Here is a 16244-nt window from a genome sequence, read left to right as displayed (position 1 = left end):
AATTCTGTGCTCAAATTTCATATATTGGTGTTAGATTTCATTAGCTTTGGAAAAAGCACAACTCCAAACCTCAATTGTTCTTCTAATCTCTTTGGGCTGTCTTCTACTTCTGGCCTGAACTTTGGATAAATATTCAGTATTGCTGTTATGACTATTATTTGGGAATTATTTTACTTCAGTAAAGTTTCCTTCTAATATGAAAGAAAACTTTGATGGCCACTTTAAAACTTACCTGCTAACAAATTTAGCAATCATAATTACTCACTAATTTATTGGATGTGTAAATAAATGCTAAATTACCTATAAAGTTGAATAGGAAAAGCTATTGTGCTGTGCAATTACTGGCAGCAAAGGAAAAAGATGGGGCAAAAATTTCACAACAAAATCTTAGTTTAGAAGCAATGCTTTATAACTTTGAACCTCCAATGGTTTTGTTTGAATAAATAAGTAGTGATGGTATAATAAAAGCTAAAGGACAGAAAATCCAGCTGAGTTTCCATCCCTGTTTTTTTTTGTGGTTCATCAGGTTTCAATACTAGGCTTCGGGCAAGACTTAATTGTAAAAAAAACTATCTCCCCAGAAACACTTCTGTATCCAGGACATTATATAAAGCATCGATTAGGTGAATTTATGGAGGGAAAATCCATCAAGGGCAGATCTTTGGAATCCGTGGGAGTGTGCAGGAAAATATCATTAAGTGCTTGCCCTTTTCTTGTAGTTTATCTATGCTCGTGGTATTGGCTGCTATCAGGGGAAGGATTATTGGGTGTGATGGACTTTATCCAAGCCAATACAGCTGTTCTTAAATGCTCTTCATTTTATAGCTGTACAGGAGGGACGTGCTCGATAATCCATTTTTTTGTACTCCGACTAACTTGGTTAAAAATACAGTTTGCTACAGGATTATACTTCCAAAGTACATGGCAATTTCATCCTTAATGAGACTTCTTCAAGCTGTTTCATTGTCTTTAAATTCTTCCATGAAGGACTGCTTTTGCTTGGAAAGCGAGTAGAATCTGAGGCCTCTAGGAAGAATTTTGAGGAAAAAAGTCAGTTTGGTAGCAGTATTCTCATTTCACACAGAGCAGGAGTGACTGCAGGGGTAAGGTCAGCAGTTTGTTAGACCGTATCCTCCACCAGCAGGGAAAATTACAAGCATGGGGCAAACAGATTATTGTACTGTCCTTCCCTACCACGGTTTTGTCACTCAGGGACTTCCTTCAGGCCTTTCTGTGAGTGTCCTTGATGGACTTTTCTTCCCTGACACTGTTCAGCTCCAGCTTGTAGCCCCTGAGCTGCCAGCACATGGGGTGTACTGGGAGAAGACCGTCCATGGCATCAGCACCTGTTGGGCAAGAAACAGCTTTCTTTTTGTTTCTTTTAAGAGGTGGTTCCTTTCTGAGAAGAGAATTAAATAACTTTTTCTATTTGCTCTCTCTGTGCAACTCATGATTTTATAGGTCCTAATGATTTCGTTATTTCAGCCCTCTTTTTTCCAGCCTGAAAGACATTGGTCTCCTTAGTCTTTGTACGAAGCCATTCTGTTCTTCTGGTCATTCTGGTGCCTTTTGAAGCACGTTCCCACTTCAACTCTAGCACAGAGTTGCTACTCATGCTGATTTTGTACTGGTACATACAGAAACTTTGTATTAGTATAATCCATTCGTGTTCCTTTGGCTGCATCAGTGAAAAATATTTTGATATTGATTTCCTGATCTCGTGTTTCCTTTTACAGGGCGCCGATACCCTTCAATCAGCAATCCAACCAGAAATGCAGATAGAACACGGAGCAATCCAAATTCAATAAGAAAATTGCGACAAGCTGTGTGAAGCGAGATGCCAGTGAACCCCAGCGGGAAGTTAAGTGCTGTAGTCCTCATGCAGCAACGGGAAAATGGAAATGCCTGGTAGACTACTGGTCGCACCTCATACGTCTCCTGCAAATCACGGGTTTCTGATGATCTGTTCGTGCTCACCTGGAATAAGTCAGACCCATTTACTGCAATTGGAGCTACGTCACTGCAGCTGTTGAGAATGTGCCCTTCAGAAAAATTACACGGCCTGCTCTTAGGTATATTTAAAGAGGAAAAAAAAAAGATAATTTTGGAAAGAGAACTAATTACGAAACAGTGAGACTAAATGTTTCATCCTGTCATTTCTTCTGTGAAATACGCCATTTGAATGTCTGCAAATATCTTAGGAAGTGTATTGCTGCTTTGCAATACTTGCTTTACCACATATAGAAGATCAAGAGCTCAAATATTTTTCACTGTTTAAACAGCTTTTTTATTTGCTATGGTGTTTATAACAAAAATGGAAAATATTTAAAAAAAAAAGAAAGAAAAATCCCATAACTGCAAGTATTAGCGATTTGCTGTTGTTTTCTGTTCAGTGTAATGACAAATGTATTTGCAGAAGACTAACAATTTTGTTTGTACTGTTGCTTAACTACTTTTCTAGGGGAAAATGCTTTTAAATGCTGTAATTATGCATTTCTAATGAAAAATAAATGTGTATTTATGAATAGTGCAGCTCTAAGTTGCTCTCTACTTTAGGAACGAGTACAGTTTGACCGGACTGTGGTGTAACAGTGTAGTTCTGAAGTATTTGAAGACAGATGCTATCTGGCAAGCCCTGCTGTCAACTGAGAAGTAAGATTAAGTCTGTAAGGAAGATATCAATCGTAGATAATGTTATTATCTGAATTTCCAGTACAAGGAAAATGTGATAGTTAAGCTTTTGAGTCTGCAAATCCTATTTTGTACGAGGAATTTGTGAAATCATTTTTTTTAAACAAATGTGAACAATTCTTTTGAGCTCTCTCCATTTTAGTACTTCCTGTCGTCTTTGTCCAGCTATTTGTGGCAATACCTCAGTTTGGAATTCAACCATAAAAAGCTGGGTTGCAAAACTCGTGATATCTGTCTTGTTATCCAACCTGCAACAGGAAGGTGAAAGCCTCTCTCCATCGAAACTTACGGGAAATGTGATACTGATTTCAACAAAAAATGCCTTTTCAAATTTGCTAAGATAGCACGGAAAGGATACGTGTTTGCTAGAACCTGATTATCGTAATAATGCATGCATGCCTTAGAAAAGTATGAAATTTACTGGGGGAGGGGTTGTTTTGTGTTTGTTTTTTTCAACTGAGTTGATTTATGGTTATTGTCAATATATGGTTCATAATTTAATGTATTAATGAATGGGATGTAGCTATCCTACATGATTGAATTCAGGGTAACATTTTTCTGAAAAGAAGGGTTGTGCACACCCAATTTCTGGGAATGTTATCCCTGGTAAGTACTGCACTTTATGTAAATTCACACTTTTCTCTAGGGTATTTGTTGACGCACAAGTACAATGCAAACCGAACCACAGCTATTGAATACAATGTTTGTGACAGGCTAAGAATTTGGCTATGCTTCAGTTTCTTTTTTAATAGTGTTTCCCAGACTTGGGTGATGTTTAAAGAGTTTGGCATCCAAATGGAAGCCTAAAAATAAAGCAAGGCCTGTACATTTTAGCATGGTTGTTCAGTAATAATTTATCACTTGGAAATGACATTGAGAAAGGATTGAGATGGCAAATCTGCTGCATGCTGCCCCATACCACTGTCTTGCTCCACTCATATTAGCTACAGTGCCTTTCCACACATACACTTAATAGAAGCCGTAGGGATATTTGTCTTTGTTTTGTGTTGTGATTGAGAATTTTCTTCTCTTTGCGTTTTCAGCTCACATAGAAGATCAAGCATATGAGGAACAGCTTGAGTTCAGGAGGGGTTTCCTTTAGACATTAGACTGATGCATGCTCAAGTCTCTTCTGCGAAAAAAGTGATTGTAGATGCATGCCGTGCAGTGAAATAACACTCAGTAGATTTCAGGAGAAGGAAATCTTCACCAGTGTGGAATGGAGAGTGTACAAATCAATTGAAATCAATAGGTAAGGAGAGCACCTCGTTAAGGCCCTCCTGTGCATTCAGATGTTCAGACCGCATGTTCCTAGAGACATGAGTTTTTCTCGGTTATGTCAATGTTTACAGTAGTCTAAGCTGTGTTCATAGTTCAAAGAAAAGAGACTTCAACACCAAGCCAGGTATTCCTATGCGTAATCCCTGTCCCTGTTCTGTTTTTGTAGATTTTATGTTGTCAGAGGATTTACGGCTTTGTCCAGGGAGGAAATGACTTCTTTTCAAGAATGTTTTATGTGTTTTCTAGACATCACAGGTTGTGTCATGTACAAATAAGTCATTCCCGAGAAGAGAAATTCAGCACTGAATTCCTTTCTGGGACATCCTTGTAACTATGAAAAATCTGAGGTTCTGTGCAAGTGTTAAGAGCATGTTCATACGGAGATCTTTGTAACAAAAACACGCCAACAATAAGAAATACTAAAAGTATTTAAGACAAAGAGCGAAAGTCTTGCAGCAGCAGTGAGGGTTTTTCTTGGCTCTCCATTCCCTGAATCAGTGCTGGGTCGCCATGGAGGTAGTTCTGCCCACGAAGACTGTTTGACCATTCTGGTAGGTCAGCTAGAAATGAGTTCTCATTGTGTCTCCTTGTGTTATTCACAGCCTCTGCTGCTTTTAACCATTTTCTTTTTTTTTTTTTTTTTTTTTTTCTCTCTCCTCATACTACTTTTGTTCAGAAGGCAGCTATTGAGAACACATGACCACAAGTCTTCAGGAGGACATTTCTTGTAAGGTTAGAGTACAATCAGCTGGGTAGTTTAATTCATCTTGTGACCTGTACAATGCTATTTTGATGGGTTTTGTTTAGTGTAATGGTGTTTAGGCATGCAGCCTCTGGGAGAAGAGAGCATCTGGTTACCCTGGTGGTCCCATTGGTTATTTTCAATATCGCCAGTATCTCATCATTTATCTTGATGTACTAAAATTCCCAACGTGTGGTTGTGGCTGCATGTGCAGTACAGTACCACTGCAGTCATCTTTCAGATCTATTCAGCTTGAATCCCATGTAAAAGAGGGAGCATCCACCTTTTTTTATGGACTTCTGTGGTCCTGATCTAAAAATTAATCGAAGTGTTGTGTTTTGATGGGTTGTAGAACTAGAAAGTGGTCTAAAAAAAGTAAGGATGTGGGTTCTTTTTTTTTTCTTTCTTTCTTTTATTCCATGTTAATTTTACATGTTTTGTCTTTGCAAAAACAAAACTATAAAAATGAGCACCCTTCTGTGACCCAAATAAACTGTAATGCCTTCATTAGGCATATTTTTAGGCATTTCAGTGTTGATGGTTTGCCTACAAAGCACAGAATGCTGGCCAAGACGTTGTTCTAGTGCTTGTCTCCATCATGGAGAACCTGGCATGCGTCTGGTATGCTCTGGTGGCTGTGTACTTTATTACTGGCTTCAGAGAACTGCTCTGGAGTTTCATGTTAGAAAATAGAGTGAGGAAACCAATATCTAAAGAAAAAAGAATTGCTGTAGAATCTCACTTTGCACAACCTTCTATTGGTAATCAGTTTTCCTTCTGAATTCCTAATTATCTAGACATTGAAAAATTTGGAGCCATAGCTATAACTCAGCAAAAACTGTTTCCCATTATACGAAGTAAGACGGTTTCTTTCACCCGCTGCAGTCCCAGAGCACTTCTGTAAGCCCTGCTGATTTAGATGAGTACTCGACAGTCAAACCTCATTTCCTTGAATGAAGCCAGGAATAAGAAAGTCAATCAGTTAGAGTGGTGTTTGGGGTAAACTGAGATTGCTCTTTTATGTGCTGCTACGAACTGACATACTTAATTTCTTTTAATTTCCTTGTTTTTAAAACAAGGTTTGATGTATTTAGAGCTTGCTTTATACCCCATAAAAGTATGACTAACTGCCCAGCAAGTGGAGGCAGGAGCCCATGGAAGGGTGGCGAGGAGTTGTGCAGAGCTGGAATTAAGACAAAGTGGGCAGGATGTGATGGGAAACACAGGGCAAGGGGTTAACACTCATCCTCCTTCAAAAGGGGCTGGGGACTTCTAATCGAGTCTTCTGTAATGTGATAAACTGGATGAAAACCTCTTTTTTTCCACATCTACAGCTTCACATTGGAAGTTTCATTCAAGAGCGTATGTCTCCTTTCTTGGCCTTTTTGCTGTTTTATTAAACTTAAGTGAATTCTAGTTCTGAAAGCTTTCTCAATTTTTTTTTTTATTAAAAACTTGTAAAATTTATATTTGGCAAAGGAAAAATGTCCTTTAATTAAACTTTATACAATTTTATATTTGGTGCAAAAAATGACATTTTTAGGATTTTTTCATCTGTATGAGTATTTTCATTTAACTAGCAGACAGGGAAAAGTTCTGTGCTTCTGCTAGTCCCTCAGGTTAATCTGTGGTTTTGAATGTGTAAGCAAACTATCCAGTTTCATCTCTGTCCAATAGCTTGGGTTGAGCATAAGTTAATGTGTGCTATATAATCTTCCAGTAAACATTCTTTTTTTTCCAGATTTTTCATACTATTTAATGGAAACTTTATCCAGTTCTGAAACAGATTGACAAAAACCTGGATGGAAAGCTAACTTAGCCTGACATCTCTCCATCCTACACTGTGATGCCAGCTCTAAGGACAGTCTGTTCATTGTCCCTCACTGTGCCGCAGATATTTATGGTATTTAATTTGAAAACAGTAAAACCCCCTGTTGTCCACACTGATTCTCTGCTTTCCTTAAGGAGTCTTTGGGATTTGTGTTCAAGATGCACTGGGGTTTGCTTGCCAAACTGTTCAGTGCATTAAATCAGGATCTGAGAATTAAAGCAAGCCAAATGAAATAAAAGGGACTTTACTCTTATGTTTTTATCACAGGGAAAATAAATCTATAAATCTCCTGTATGTATATTTAAATTATTTTAATTTTTAATTGCTAAATTATTAAATTTGCCATTGGCTTTCTTGGTAAAGCAGGGAAAAATGGGGAGCTGGCCAACACCATTTGACTAATAAAAAAGGGTATTTAGCTGGCTTTGTGTGGGTGGGTGGGTGTGTATGTGTGTGTGAAATATGTATGTATACACTCATATCTATCTGGGTATCTTGTTGCTTGAGTTTGCCAGGGGTTGGCTCACCTCTTACTACTTTAGGGCTAAAAGTTCCCTCTCCCCTCTTTCCACTTTGTTTTGATGTTTTTTATTTCCCCCACTTCTACAGCATTTATTTTTAATCTCAAGAAGAAAAATATTCATTTTGCTACGTCGATCATACCAGAGGAGGTTGGCCAGCTACCTTCAATTAAAAAATAATAAATCATACACCCTCGGGCTGCTGGATTCTGTACTGCATTGAACAGAAGAAGCAGTTGTAGACATTACCTTGTGTACAGAGAAGTAGCTCCCTTCCTTGCCTTATTTCAGAGGTTAAAAAAAAAAAAAAAGCCACAATTGGAAATTGTGACTGCCATTAATTATTAACGTTTTCAGTTTAATAACCAGATTTTGCCCTCGTGTTCCCAGGTGGCAGCAAAGTTAAAACTTCCTTTGCAGGCACTCAGGTTAATACCCAAGTAGGTGGTACCATGGGCTGCACAGAGAGCTCAGCTCAAACTCCCAGCCTAGGCTAAACATCAACTAAACTTGCCATTTAGTGCCTTTTTTTCCCCAAATGCATGCCTCCATCTCTCTGCCCCCTGTCCTAACCCTCCTGGGGCAGCTCTTCTCTAGCAATCGGTGGCTGGGATGATTTAATCGGACACAAACGAGGCTTCTAAAGCAGAGCGAGTTTACTTCTGCTTCCTGTCCCTGCTCGCTTGAAACTGTGCTCTCTCGTTGGGGCCATCTGCCTTGCATAATTGCTGTTATTTAACAGCAATTTTATTACTCAATCCTACTTCAACTCTCTTAATCCCCTTGCTCTAATGGGCTCCCAGCTCTTTTCAGCAAAACCAGAAGAAAAACAAAAAAGCCCAAATGTTCATAAAAGAGGAGGTGGGAGGAATCAAGGAACAGCTGAGAAACGAACTGTTTGTTGATCTGGTTTGAATCCCTTCCTCCCTTTCCATTCATCCAGGTTGTCTCTCAGCAGCTAAACGTGCAGCCCAGGGAGGTGGTCCACAGAGAGAAGTCCTTCATTTTTTTGAAATACAGTATTGACCAAAAATCCTCCTTTTATCGCAGGAACAGCAGCTTTGGAGGTAGGCAGGGGCAGGGTGGAGGGTAGAAGGAGACTTACAAGTTCTGCTTTTGTTTTTTTCTCTTTTAATTTTTGTAATTTGTGTAAGCCTTTTGCCTTGTTTCTAAACATCTTACTATGCCTTACTATGTTTTTAAATAGCTTGTAAGCATCTGAGGGTATCCCATCAGTTTTGGGCTCTGCCTGAAATTCTTTTGTGTTTCATTAAGCTGACTTTTATAATGAAACTTGGAGCTCCTCTAGCACTTTTCTTCTCGGAATTTCAGACATCCAGCAAAAAGAAGAGTGCATCTCCCCACTTTCCACCTCTGACATTTTCGTTCATTTTGATGCAGATTTCTTCTGTGTCAAAAGTCCTTAGTTTTTGTAGCTCCTTAGTTTTCGTGAAAATCTTATTTTTCTTTTTTTTTTTTCTTTTTTTTTTTTTTCCCTTTTGTAAAAGATGGAAGGCATTAATCTTTTCTGTCAGAAAATCAACTTTTGTAGGAATATTTACATGCATGAAACTGACCCCTGGGAATGTCTTTGCACAGACTGTCACGCTTTTCCACTCTGATTCCTTTCTTTCAGCAAATGTGGCTCACTTGGGCCTAACAAAGCTTCATAGGTAATAAGTGGCTGGGTATTTTGAGGAAGGTTTTCTGTGTGTGGTTTTGCTTTTATTTTGTCTTTACCTGCATCCTTTCTCTGATCAGATTCACTGTATGGAGTTCTCTGTGCTCTGCAGGAATGAACCTGATGGAGAAGCATGTGCTTGGATTTGAGCTCCCTCACAGTTGCAGACTTTTGGCTTTGAGTCCCCTAAATCTTTGCTGCTTTAATCAGTGCACAGACTTGGGCAAATAGAGGGTAAGATTTAAAAGCTCTTAATGAGAGTGTTCCTCATGGGGAGAAAACACTGACTAGTGATGAGCTCTTCGGTTTGGGCAGGGAGGGAATTGCAAGAACCACGAGCCGGTTGAATTCAGGTGGGAAATGTGGCACAGTGTTTGACAATAAGTTTGAAAGAAGATTAATGACTGGAACAGACTGTCAAGAGAGGCGGATTCCTCATCTTTAGGTATCTTCTGTTTTTGATGGGCTGCCACTGAGAAGGTAGGCTATCACCAAACGCAGCCACACGATGCTGTGGCATGCCTAATGCCGATAGTGGGAGCACACATTGATCTCCAGAAGCCTGGACTCAGTGATAAGTGTACAAGGGTTATCCCAGGGGATGCCCATGGTTCCTACAGTCTGCAGCATAGCTGTTCTCACAAAAATATATCCCCGCAGTAAAGGACATAGTCATTAAACCCATTCTCTGGACTCTGAAACCTCTGAGGACATTGCCTGTCTTCTCTCCCAACACACACATGCTATAAAGCACAGCCCAATGATGTCTGAAATATCCTAAATTCAAAAGCCAGAAAATTAAAATGTACGAGTTAAAAGTGGAAAAGATTGAGGGCTTTGCTGATGGCCTGGTTTCCTGCAGTGTCTGAAACCTGCAGTGAGGAGATACCCAAATAGTCTTAGCAATGGGACTGCTCTATGCAGTCAGCAGGGAGATACCTAACTGCTTATAGCCAAGATCTTTGGGGAAAAAAAACAAAACAAACAAACAAAAACACACCTTTTTGAATCTAAATCTGGTGATTTGTTCAAAATTAAACCCAAGAATAAAACACACAAGCCAGTCACCAGAGGGTTTTTAGTATCCGTCCAAGCACTAGCACGTTGCGCCAGGGTCACTCAAAACCTTCTCGGCCACCTGAGCTCTGCTGTAGGGTGCTGTTTCTAATCTTCCTATTGATCTGCAAAAATCCTGAATAAGGTGATAGGGAATGGGTAGTGGCAGGGATGCCTGGCTGCAAGAGATCACAGGACTGTCTCGTAGATAGCCTTTGGCTTAGAAATCAAGTGCCAGTGGCAGCTCTTTCATTCTGCCTAAGTGTCCGTGGCTGGAGGAGCACGTATTCCCCTGTCTGCTCCATAGTTCCCAACATATGAGGGTTGTGCTGGGTTAGATGCAACCCCTAAACCAGAAATGAGATAGGTTCTAGTACACAGATGCTTGTTTTTAGCCGACAGCAAATGTCTTACTAATGAACAATGCTTCTGTCTGTAGGTGGTCTGGGAGCCGAGGGAGGAGAGGAGGGCTGATAAAGATCATAAGAAAGAGTATTCAAGACAAAAACAATTAAAAAATAAAAATAAAGAAGACTTGAAATACCCAGTCCTTTGGGATCGATTTCTAAGGGTCCATAGTTAAAAAGACCATAATTTAAAAGTGTTTTCTTCCAGTGCACAGTTAAAAAATCAGGGAGCATCTAAGAAAATGTGTTTTTTTCTCTTAAAATGCAGCCTGCCCACTTCCTCCCTCTCTGCTGTTGTGGAACCTAAGAGGTTTTTTGTGGATGTTTACTAGACACTTCCAGCAGAAGGAGAGTTAAGTATATGAGAAGGGGGTGGAGAGGGAATCCCAGCTTGGAACTTGAGACTTTCCAGCTGAGAAAGAAAGATTCAGAGATGCAGACGTAATCATACAGCACTGCAATCAACTCCTGTGTCAAAAGAAGTCAGGAAAAGCACATAAATAACTCCACAGCCACATTTAATATAGTGCAGGACATATATCAATAATGCCATCACTTCCTCCAGGGTGAGTATAGAAAAGCTTCCTGTCTAAATGCTTGCAGAATGGTTTAAATACTTTGAAATGGCTTGGTGTAAGCTTCAGAAATTGAGGTAGCGTTGAATTCAAATTATTCGGTACCAGATCAATTAGATGCTCTTTATCTTAATGCAAGTTTTAGGTTTCTTTGCAAATGGTCTCAAGAAATAAACTGTGGCTGTCTGAAGCATAATCTATATTGTTTCCTGCCGTAAATTCAAAACTCCAAATGAACTGCCAAGGACTGAAAAGCACACTCATTTAGAAAGAATGCAAATTTGTCTGTTCTTTAATATACAAATTAGGACATTTCTGTTTTCAGGGCTTAACTCCTTCCAGCTAATTGTTTGAGTTGCTCTAGTTATCTGCCTGTTTCAGTGCAATGGACTGAACATATTCAGGTAATCCACGTGCCTGGGGTTGGCTTTCTTGGAGCTGTCACTTTAAGGCTTTGAAGCGTCCTCAGTAAGTCTGGTGTTGCTCTGCATTTTTATTTGCTGCCTGTGTAATGTACAACAGCTTCTGTACGGACTGCAGGGTGTTTGTGGTCAGTCTGCTGGCCCGAAGGATCCAAATTCTTTGAATTGATACAGGCAGAATAAAGGATGGAAGAGGAAAGAGGTGCTCCTGCTTTGCTTCTCAACGGGGTGCCTTCTCCTCTGCTAGGTGGTTGGTGATGTTGGAGATGGTGTGTGATTTATTGCATTATTAATATTATTATTGCCAGTCTTTATGGAATGGTTCTTGGTTAATGCGCTCCAGTTCATAAACAGTTTCATGCTGGGCTTTGTGTGTATGTGTTTGTAGAAAGCCTGTTTTCCATTACAAAACTGGGAGATAAACTAAGATGACAGTCACATTTTCCTAACATAAATTTCTCAGTCCTCCTTGGAAACCATAAATTTCAGCAGCATGTCTCTGTACTCCAGACATCAAAAAGCCACATTTGGGCAGGCGGATTTACAAGCCCTCTGTTTTCCTTGTTCAAGTCCTTTGCATAAGAAAAGATACACATCCAAATGATAACAGAAAGCTGGGAAGGGAAGGAGGAAGCTGCACAAAGTGGGAGGGGAAGGAAGGTCTCCTGGGAGGACTTGTCTTAGCTGATACAACTCAGGTGGTGGATTGATTTTCCTTCTATTTCTGGCCAATAAACATCTTTTTGTTTTCCTGTTTTTATACTAAGTGTTTTCAGCCATAACCATTCAACCTTTTCTTCCTCACAGCTCAAACTCTTGTCCAAGTTGTTATCTCATCATGTCTCGATTAATGCAACATCCTTTTCTCTTGGCTTTGATGAACACTGACTTTTGCCCAAACCCTATCCATTCAGAAAACTTCCTCTCGTTTGGCTTTTTCTTCCCTATCACATCAAATACTTGTCTGTGCTTCTGCGGTCCTTCTTGGCCTGTCCTCAAGGAAGGATTTCTGTTTTTAAACATATAAAAACCTACTGTGGCCAAAATCTCCATCACACTTTGGGCGTGCTAGTTCTATGGAACCAAGGTATGCATGCACAGGTCTTGGTTTTGCCTGCGCTGGTGACAGGGACCGTGCCAATACCCTCTCCGGAAGGCACAGAAGGACTGAAGCCTTGCCTTTTCAGGCAAGGATGAGCATCCTTTGTTCCCTGGGACAGCTTTTTGTACAGTAGCGCTCTCAGGCTGCTAATTTGAGCAGCTGAAGTAGGGCAGCATTGTTTGCACATTGTCATTCCAGGAAATCCTTGACTCTCCTCCTCGTCTGTTGTGGCAGCCGGGTACCTCTAGCCAAGCTCTGCTCTGCCTGATATCTTCTCGTTATTTCCAGTACTTGGAATTTAGCTTCAGCCTAGCAGCTCCAGCTCTTTCCAAAGTGAATTGGAGCTTCTGTCATGCTTTTTCTGCAGATTTTCCCCAGATGTAAGCATCAGCTCTGTAGACTTTGGAACTCTCCTGGATACACCAACAAAAATATGTTGTATTTTCCAGTGAAACACCTCTGGTGCTGAACTCAACCCAAGTGACAGGCTGAGGAAAGTGTCTCGAAGAGAGTGTTGAATACCCACAAACATGCACTTTATTTTTCTAGGGGCACCTGCCAGAACACTGCTGATGCATCAAGCACAGAAATACATTTGGCATCAGACATCTCTATAAAAATCCTTCTTTGTAGCTAATGGAAAATGTGCCTTTTTAATGTATTCTTGTAATTTTTTGTGTATGCATATTTTTTCTTGCAGTAACCTGTGAGTATAACAAATCTGTTGATTCTTTTCCTTGCTCTGTTGTTCCCCAAATGGCGAATACTTCCAACCTTCCAGTTTCTGAATTAAGGTGACAATAACTTTCTGCTTCATTCTGCACTTTCAGGAGCTGTTCTCTCTACCCAGGCCGATACGGTTCATGCAGTAGTGCCTGCTGATTACATTTCTTTGCACATTTTCACTCACCGTGGTGTTAGTCCATAATAACTTTCATCTTTGCCAGTTCCAGCTGCCATTAGTAACACCAAGCTTTCTGCACCAACCTGTGAGTTTTTCCCAGTTACTTTCTTCTGAGTGCTTCTGTTGCTTTTCCTGGCTCCTTACTGCTTTGTGCACCTCTGCTTTTCAGTTACCGTTTCCCCTTTTCTTCTCCATGCTTGTGTTTCCCATTGCAGCACTGTCTCTTGTTTCTATGAAGCCTTCACTGAGCTAACACTATTGTCTGCTACTACAGTCAACTTTGTGTTTGATTCATTTGTCATGGATTTCAGCTCTGGTGAGACTTTTTACTACTTGTTTTTTTCTCTTTTACTATTGGCCTCAATTTTTCAGCAGTTGCTTAGAGCCAGGGCACTAAAAACAAAGAAGTAAAAAAAAAAAATTAAAAAAAAATCAACACCCCCATCCGAAGACTGATCGAAGGTATCAAGGCCATGCAGTGCTGCCTTGCATTTGCAGTTCTTATGGCAAGTTTCATAAATCTGCTTCCAGCTACTCAGTGCTGTTTAGCAGAGGCCTTCTTCTAGCACACCAACCCTACTCCAACTCGTCTGTGCACGACCTTCTCAAAGCATGGCTGACGGAGGGAGCAGCTGTGGACAGCTGCTGGGCTTTGGTAGGGATCACAGACACCCCTGGAATCCAATGCATTTTTATAGGGAAAGCCCAGAGCTCCTTTAGCTGCCTTTAATGAAGTTCAGTTTTATAGGTAATGAGTCCCTTTGCAAGCAGGCTGTAGCCGAGGGGGTTCTTGAGAGTTGCAGGAAGTATTTCCACGCTTGGCTCCTTTTTGCTGTGCGTTAGCAGCTGTCTTCCCTTTCCCTCACTGATGTTTTCTTGGATCCAGGGAAGCAATAATCCTCTAGGCAAGTCAGCCATAGGACGAAAGGAACGTGGAAGTAGCAGGCTGGAGCTGTACTGATTGTGGAAGGGACACAAGGCTTGGGATAAAAGGCAATCGTCCATAATGCCCACGCAAGCCCCCGTGGGAGAAGCCCGGATTCGGAATAGTGTAGTCACCATCGATTCAGTGTGTCCTGGCTGTCATCCTTGCCTGGGTTACTCATTCTTTGGGGATTTACATCAAGCAGAGTCGGCCACATGACAGATGAACTCTCCTTTTATACAGCCTTATAGATCCCAGAGGGGGAACCAGCAATCTGCACCACGTTGGAGTGTATGAAATAAAGAATCCTGCAGCAAGTAAACATACACAACTTTTCCCTTTCAACCGTGATTCTACTTCTTAACATTTGCCATAAATAAGGTCAGTTTCTAAGTAATAATAATAATAAGAAAACCTGACAGTAGTTTTACATTGTGGGTGATGTCTGCCCAGTTAGTCTGAGCTCTTGTCCTCATGTGTCTGGAAAAATTCTATTTATATATCACATACAGAGGCTTTTTCCATTTTCAAGGTGGAGATTCACTGAAGGCTTAATCTGGGTCATAATGAAAACTACTGGGATAGACTGACTCATTCTCCTGCTATAAACAGCTAACGTACATAAACTTTCTATTTCTTTTGCACTTGTTGCTACCTCTTTTTATCCTGCATCTTAAATTCACTTGTTTTTATGGTAGGGAGATGAAGCCAAGACCAACTTAAGTAAGTCATTCAACTCCTCCCAGTATTTTAAGCCCAGTCCTTTAGCTGCTTGAAGCAATATCTCACCATGTGCAGTTTTCAGCTGGACAAAAGACTAAATGTAGATCACCTACTTCATTGTCCAGCACCATCATTATATGGCTATTGTGTCTGTTCTCATCATGAATAGATCATCCATGCCCTTCTAGGTTTTATCTAGTCCATTCTCTCAATAGTATAGAGTTGCTTCCTGCAATCCACTTGCAAATTTTTCCTTTGATTTAGCTTCGTGTGTTCCCAGAAATGAGGCTTCCACTTCAAGCTATGCAAACAGCCACTCAGTTAAACAGCTGACTGAATTCAGCTGAGTTCCCTTTATCTTTGTTCTGTGATCCTGGTTTATACATGAATAAAACAGGGTCTTGCAGATATATATTGTTGTAATTCATCAACACCGCAGTTTGGATTTCAGCTAGTGCTGAAGATCTTTTTCCATCGCGAACGCCAACACGCCTTTGGCAGGACATCAGACACGCACAGCTGTCCTGCGGAGACTTGTCCTTCCCAGAGTTCACGGGACTGATGGCTGCCTTCGTCACCTTCACGAAGCACGGAATTCCCCCTGCCCTGCCTCATCACACCAGTGTGAGTGTGCAGCGGGAGGACCACCGAAAGCACCGACCCCTTCACATGCAGCACGGTTCCCAGCCCTTCCGTCCTGTTCCTCCTCTCCAGCATTTGGGATATACCCCGTGAGGCTCTTGGCCACATGAAGGTGCAGTGCTTACAGCCACGTGGACGTTGGTGTCCTCAGGTGTAAGTCCTGTCGTTGGTTCTATTCAGGTTTGACTGTCATCAGAAAAGAGATGGTGATTGAGGGACTGAATTTGGGATCTCCTTTCTGCCAAGGAGATAGGTCTTAGCTTGGCTGATAGGTAGGAAAACTGAATCACTGATGTGGATAATTTAAAGCCTGAATCTCAGAGATGCTGCACATCTCCCCATCCTGTCCTGTGCAGGCTGGGCACAGAGCAGAGTCCACATCACAGAGCGCATCACACGTGCACTAGTGCACCTCAGTCATGCTTTGCAGCATGGGGTTTTTGAAACAGGTTTTTTCTCCAAGAAGAGATGAAATGCTGATAATCCAGAGCGGAAATGCCAGTGTCCTCATATTCACAGAGCTTTTAGGAGCAGTGGGGAGTGTGAGAGTTTTCTGGTAACTTCAGGACACAGCAGGGAGGACCACCACGTGTAGGCAGCTGCTGCTTCATCACAGAGAGCCTGGAAGGAGCTGGATTTACCACTGGTGGCTTTTTCTTTTCCTAGAAGGAACCTAAAAAGCTACTGCCAGACTGAAACCAAAGCAGAAAGCCTGGGGCAGGGGGAGCTGGTTTCTTTTAG

General features: G+C 41.0%; 2 protein-coding genes across 5 annotated transcripts in view; both read left to right on the top strand.

The window, feature by feature from the left end:
* The window catches only part of BANP (BTG3 associated nuclear protein), a 146495-nt gene extending 143668 nt beyond the window's left edge, over positions 1-2827 (top strand). For 3 of the 4 annotated variants that reach the window (XM_084533041.1, XM_084533042.1, XM_084533040.1), the window contains one exon: positions 1737-2532. In XM_084533041.1, coding sequence (XP_084389167.1) covers positions 1737-1808 — 72 coding nt within the window. In that variant the 3' untranslated portion in view covers positions 1809-2532. Of the gene's footprint in view, positions 1-1736 lie in introns of all 4 variants that reach the window. The other variant, XM_084533043.1, reaches the window with a different exon arrangement.
* Positions 2828-2969: 142 nt separating this feature from the next.
* ZNF469 (zinc finger protein 469) overlaps positions 2970-16244 on the top strand; it is a 232243-nt gene continuing 218968 nt past the window's right edge. The window contains exons 1-6 of the mRNA XM_084533035.1: positions 2970-4523; positions 4649-4724; positions 6456-6617; positions 8010-8133; positions 8860-8981; positions 10479-10776. The gene's annotated coding sequence lies outside the window, so the exon portion shown is untranslated. The remainder of the gene's footprint in view (positions 4524-4648; positions 4725-6455; positions 6618-8009; positions 8134-8859; positions 8982-10478; positions 10777-16244) is intronic.

Source organism: Aythya ferina (assembly GCF_964211825.1).
Source record: "Aythya ferina genome assembly, chromosome: 12".
Classification (NCBI taxonomy): Eukaryota; Metazoa; Chordata; class Aves; order Anseriformes; family Anatidae; genus Aythya; species Aythya ferina.
Note: the sequence above shows the minus strand (reverse complement) of the source record. Positions and strands in the feature narration are given on the sequence as shown.